The sequence below is a fragment of the Oncorhynchus masou genome, chromosome 32 (genome assembly GCF_036934945.1).
Source record: "Oncorhynchus masou masou isolate Uvic2021 chromosome 32, UVic_Omas_1.1, whole genome shotgun sequence".
Taxonomy (NCBI): domain Eukaryota; kingdom Metazoa; phylum Chordata; class Actinopteri; order Salmoniformes; family Salmonidae; genus Oncorhynchus; species Oncorhynchus masou.
Genome location: NC_088243.1, coordinates 62,711,131 through 62,717,130, shown reverse-complemented (window position 1 = coordinate 62,717,130; position 6,000 = coordinate 62,711,131). Strand labels below are relative to the sequence as shown.

The 6,000-nt window shown below is 44.5% G+C and overlaps 1 protein-coding gene across 1 annotated transcript; it reads right to left on the bottom strand.

Moving 5' to 3' along the window:
• Nucleotides 1–1,268: 1,268 nt before the first annotated feature.
• LOC135526417 (gastrula zinc finger protein XlCGF57.1-like) lies at nucleotides 1,269–5,652 on the bottom strand. Its single transcript, XM_064954771.1, has 4 exons — nucleotides 5,293–5,652; nucleotides 4,304–4,398; nucleotides 4,114–4,201; nucleotides 1,269–4,009 (listed from the first exon to the last, which is right to left on the bottom strand). The coding sequence occupies exons 1-4, from the start codon at nucleotides 5,579–5,581 to the stop codon at nucleotides 3,162–3,164; spliced, it is 1,320 nt and encodes a 439-aa protein (XP_064810843.1). The 5' UTR covers nucleotides 5,582–5,652; the 3' UTR covers nucleotides 1,269–3,161.
• Nucleotides 5,653–6,000: the final 348 nt, after the last annotated feature.

Here is a 6,000-nt window from a genome sequence, read left to right as displayed (position 1 = left end):
ACAGTGCATGTCAGAGCAAAAACCAAGCCATGTGATCGAAGGAATTGTCCATAGAGCTCTGGGACAGGATTGTGTCAAGGCACAGATCTGGGCAAGGGTACCAAAACATTTCTGCAGCATTGAAGATCTAAGAACACAATAATTATTTAATGGAAGAAGTTTGGAACCACCAAGACTCTTCCTAGAGCTGGCCGCTCGGCCAAACTGAGCAATCGGGGAAGACGGGCCTTGGTCAGGGAGGTGCCCAAGAACCTGATGGTCACTCTGAAAGAGCTCTAAAGTTCCTCTCTGGAGATGGGAGAACCTTCCAGAAGGACAAACATCTCTGCAGCAATCCACTAATCAAGGTTGTATGGTAAAGTGGTCAGATGGAAGCCACTCCTCAGTAAAAGGCACATGACAGCCCGCTTTGAGTTTGCCAAAAGGCACCCAAAGGACTGTAAGACCATGAGAAACAAGATTCTCCGGTCTGATAAAACCAAGATTGGCCTGAATGCCAAGCATCACGACAGGAGGAAAGCTGGCACTATCCCTACGGTAAAGCATGGTGGTGGCAACATCATGCTGTGGGGATGTTTTTCAGCTGCCGGGACTGGGAGACTAGTCAGGATTGAGGGGAAAGATGAACAGTGCAAAGTACAGAGACATCCTTGATGAAAGCCTACCCCAGAGCGCTCAGGACCTCAGACTGGGGTGAAGGTTCAACTTACAACAGATCAACAACCCTAAGCACACAGCCAAGACAACGCAGGAGTGGCATCGGGACAAGTCTCAATGACCTTGAGTGACCTAGCCAGAGGCCGGACTTGAACCCAATCGAACATCTCTGAAGAGACCTGAAAATAGCTGTGCAGCGATGCTCCCCATCCAACCTGACAGAGCTTGAGAGGATCTGCAGAGAAAAATGTGAGAATCTCCCGAAATACAGGTGTGCCAAGCTTGTAGCGTCATACCCAAGAAGGCTCAATGCTGTAATCGCTGCTAAAGTTGCTTTTTAACAAAGTACTGAGTATAGGGTCTGAATACTTAAATAACTGATATCAGTTTTTAATAAATGAGGACAATTTTCTAAACCTGTTTTTGCTTTATCATTATGGGTTATTGTGTGCAGATGGGGGGAAATCTAATCAATTTTAGAATAAGGCTGTAACATAACAATGTGGAAAAAGTCAAGGGGTCTGAATACTTTCCGAAGGCACTGTATATATGAGTATTGGCTTAGTAGTGCAGCCACTGAGTCAGAAAAAAAAAATTTGCTCATTCATTCCTTCATATCAAAACACATTATTTATTTTGGCCAGAGTAGGTTACTTACTAAAATCTACTCATACAGTAACTTCATGTAGTATGTGCATTAAATCAGAGACAGACAACAGTGCATAAATCAGGGAGATGGGAAGAATAAGAGCGACGGGACAGATGTGGGTTCCAGTCTGGGGCGGGAAGTGTGAGAGAATGTATTAATTGTTTTGTTGATATACACTGAACAAACATATAAACGCAACATGTAAAGTGTTGGTCCTATGTTTCATGAGCTGAAATAAAAGATCCCAGAAACTTTCCATATGCAAAAAATGCTTATTCTCAATGTTGTGCACAAATTTGCTTACATCCCTGTTAGTGAGCATTTATCCTTTGCCAAGATAATCCATCCATCTGACATGTGTGGCATATTAAGAAGATGATTAAACAACATGATCTGGGGACAATAAGGCCAATCTGAAATGTGCAGTTTTGTCACACAACACAATGTCACATGTCTCCAGTTGAGGGAGCATTGGAATGCTGACTGCAGGAATGTCCACCATAGCTGTTCCCAGAGAATGTAATGTTAATGTCAAAGAATGTAATGTAAATTTCTCTACCATAAGCTGCCTCCAACGTCGTTTAGAGAATTTGGCAGTACATCCAACCGGCCTCACAACCGCAGACCACATTGTGAACCACGCCAGCCCAGGACCTCTGGCTTCTTCACCTGCGGTATGGTCTGAGACCAGCCACCCGGACAGCTGATGAAACTGTGGGCTTGCACAACTGAAGAATTTCTGCAAACTGTCAGAAACAGCCTCAGTGAAGCTCGTTGTCCTCACCAGGGTCTCAACCTGACAACAATTCGGAGTTGTAACCGACTTCAGTGGGAAAATGCTCACCTTCGATGGCCACTGGCACGCTGGAGAAGTGTGCCCTTCATGGATGAATCCCAGTTTGAACTGTACTGGGCAGATGACAGACAGCATGTATGGCTTGTGTGGGTGAGCGGTTTGCTGATATCAACATTGTGAACAGAGTGCCCCATGGTGATGGTGGGGTTATGGTATGCGCAGGCATAAGCTACGGACAACAAACACAATTGCATTTTATCGATGGCAATTTGAATGTGCAGAGATACCGTGACGAGATCCTGGAGGCCCATTGTCGTGCAATTCATCTACCACCATCACTTCATGTTTCAGCATGATAATGCACGGCCCCATGTCACATGGATCTGAACACAATTCCTGGAAGCTAAAAATGTCCCTTTTCTTCCATGGCCTGCATATTCACCAGACATGTCACCCATTGAGCATGTTTGGGATGCTCTGGATCAACATTGTCGACAGCATGTTCCAGTTCCCGCCAATATGCAGCAACTTCGCACAGCCATTGAAGAGGAGTGGGACAACATTCCACAAGCCACAATCAACAGCCTGATCAACTCTATGCAAAGGAGGATTCACACTGTTTGAGGCAAATGGTGGTCACACCAGATACTGACTAGTTTTCTGATCCACACCACACCCTACTTTAAAAAAAAAAAATCTGTGACCAACAGATGTATATCTGCATTCCCAGTCATGTGAAATCCATAGATTAGGGCATAATGGATTTATTTCAATTGACTGATTTCTTTATATGAACTATAACTCAGTAAAATCTTTGAAATTCTTGCATGTTGCGTTTATATTTTTGTTCACTGTCTATGATTCTTTTTGCTCAAAAACGTTGTTAATTTATGTAATACTTCATATACTTTGCTTTGGCCACAGTGGCAACAACCCATTTATGCCAATAAAGCATATATGGAATTGAATTGAGAGAGAGAGAATGAGAACAAGAATGAGAGAATGCTGAAGAAAAATAAAGAACCTAAAGCCCCCACTGGCCACCGGTGAGTTTGGGTGTCAGAGTGTCAGCGTCCCTGCCTGCTCTGGGTGTGTGACCATGTGTCTGCGCAGGTTGCTGGGGTTGTTGAAAGAGGCTCCACAGTGGGAGCAGCTGTAGGGTTTCTCCCCAGAGTGGGTCCTCAGATGGATGGTCAGGCTGCCATTCTGAGTGAAACCCTTCCCACACAGGGAGCACATGTAAGGTTTCTCCCCTGTATGAATACGCATGTGGACCCTCAGTGTCGTCTTGTTGACAAACGAGTTCCCACACAGGTTGCATATGACAGGCTTCTCTCCTGTGTGGACCGCTCGGTGGCGGATCAAGTCAAGCCGGCGAGAGAAGCGCTTCCCACAGTCGCTACAGAACAACGGCTTGGTACCATGGGGGACGTGGTGGCGCTGGAACTGGTTTACAAGACTAGGGCGCCTCACAGTCACACCCCCTGTTACCAAGGTTGTTGTTGGGGTCGTTGGGGTGGTTTCTAGGGAAGCTACCTGTACGATTTTCAGACCCCGTCCTCCCGTATCCCCTCTCGGCAGACCCCCTCTGTCACTCTGCAAGCCCCTCATTTGGGGGTTGCCTTGCAGTGGTTCCCCAATAGAATTAGTATTCAGCTGTATCTGATGGCTGATTGTGTGGTCCGGCAGCAGACCAGAGTGTGAGGGCAAACTCTGAGGTAGTTCTGGGGCTCTGAAGAAGGGGTAGTTCTCAGTACTGGTCACGCTGCACAGCGCTCCTTCACCTCGACCATGACCGTGAGGGTCATTCATGCTGTATGGTCCCTCATCGTGACCTAGTCTCTGGGTGGCATGTTCCGGCTGTGGTGTCACCATGGAAACATTCTCACCACAAATATCGTCATGACCTACGGGAAACAAAACGATAATATCATCTGGTAGTTATCTGGCTGTCAATTGTCTATATACCATCCCATCATTTTCTTCGTTCTCTTCTTCGTCCTCTACACACCTGCATCTGGCCCACATCCTCCAAAGTCATCCTCAGGACCCTCCTCATCTTTTATCAAGATGACATCTGGACTCTCCACATCTGCACACTGAACCATAAACACACACATTTACACAGACATGTAAACATTTCTAGAGTAGTAGTAGCCTATGTCAGAAATGTGTGATGAGTTGTTAATATTGCCACTCACCTCTTTTTTGACTGTGGATGGTATCTCCTGTTCCCCTATTGTAATTGGGGCATCATCCCTGCTGTAAATGGATGTCTGGTGCTCAGGTGTCTTATCTATGAGGGAGAGCAAAGGTCAAAAACCATTCCTCTTCCAACATATTATGTTCAATTGACTGGAGTGTATTCATTAGTCGGATTCAGTTGCAAAACCTGTTGTCATAGAGAAAACAGTTTACTTTAGGAAGCAAATGGAAGAAAACTGAACAAAACGAGAAGGGTCCAAACTAAATTTGGCCAATATAAACGGTTGTTTATGTTGCAAAATGTTTTTCGTTTGGAGTAAACGGAATCCACACAGGGATGATGAGGCGAAGCAAGAGGGATAACTTGGCCCAAAATCTGTATTTTCCAGCAGGTGGCGATTTTTTTCTCACCAAGCGAAGTCTTTGTATGGAGGTGAATGAAAGTGTCGAATTTGGTTAACACATTTTTTTATTTCTTATTTGCTATGTGTGGCTTATTTGATCGAATATAAGTGCTGTAATGATTCGGTTGTTTGGAGTGTACTAACATAAGTAGGACACGTGACATCCCGGCAATTTTGAGAAAAAACACTTTATATCAGAGTTGTGCCTGGTCGTCACTAGTTACCCCAAACACAAAGTCCTAAACCCCGCCCATTTCTACTACCTATCTTCTTAAAATGTGATTTTAAACCAGCCCCTAACCACATGTATTACCTTAAATTAAGACCAAATAGCAAATGTTTGTTTTCATGAATTTTTATGATATAGCCTATTTTGATTTAGTGACTTTGTGCCCGTTGTTCACATGCGTATCTGCCCTCTCGTTGGCTAGAACGGTCCCACCTGACAGAGTCTCCTCCCGACTGCCTTCCATTTTTTAAGACATTTTGTTAGAGCGGCCACTAGAGTATCTGGTTAATATAATGGATCATCTGTGATACACTCATGTCTCCCAGATAGCAGTTTGAGAGCCTCAACCAACCTGCGAGTTTCCCCCGAGGCCTGCATAAAGTTCTGCTGAAAGAAAAGCGACTGCCCCGCGGTGTACTCGCCCTTTGTAGTCGCAGGGTGAAAAGCTCGTTCTTCATCACCTTCATCCTCATTTTCAGAGCTTCGTTTTCTTTGTAGCTGCGAGAAATCTCCAACTGCAAATCAGCCGAGCTCTCGGAAAAGAGTTGACTTATCTCGTCAACGGCTGCTCTAGCAAGCACGTCCATTATCGAGGCAAGTTGTGTCTGTACAGACAGATGGGCCTGCATGTTTGTTGACATCGATAGCTGGCGAGATTAACGACAGAGGGAGAAATTGGAAAAGATCAGACAAACTGTGACGCGTCTGTCTGTGTACACAAAACGACTTCCGGTGAATAACGCAGCTCACCGTAATTATACGAAGACGTCCGCTGACTTTTTTGGGAGTAGCAAATATGGTGTACTAAGTAAGTCACCACAGAATCGTTGGAATGAACGATCACTGATTTGTGACATTGGTGGAAAAAGTACTCAATTGTCATATTTGAGTAAAAGTTAACTTAATAGAAAATGACTCAAGTGATAGTCATCCAGTAAAATACTACATGAGTAAAAGTCTAAAAGTATCTGGTTTTAAATGTACTGTGGTGGAAAAGGTACGCAATTGTCATACTTGAGTAAAAGTAAAAAGTAAATGCTATACAACATATTCCTTCTAT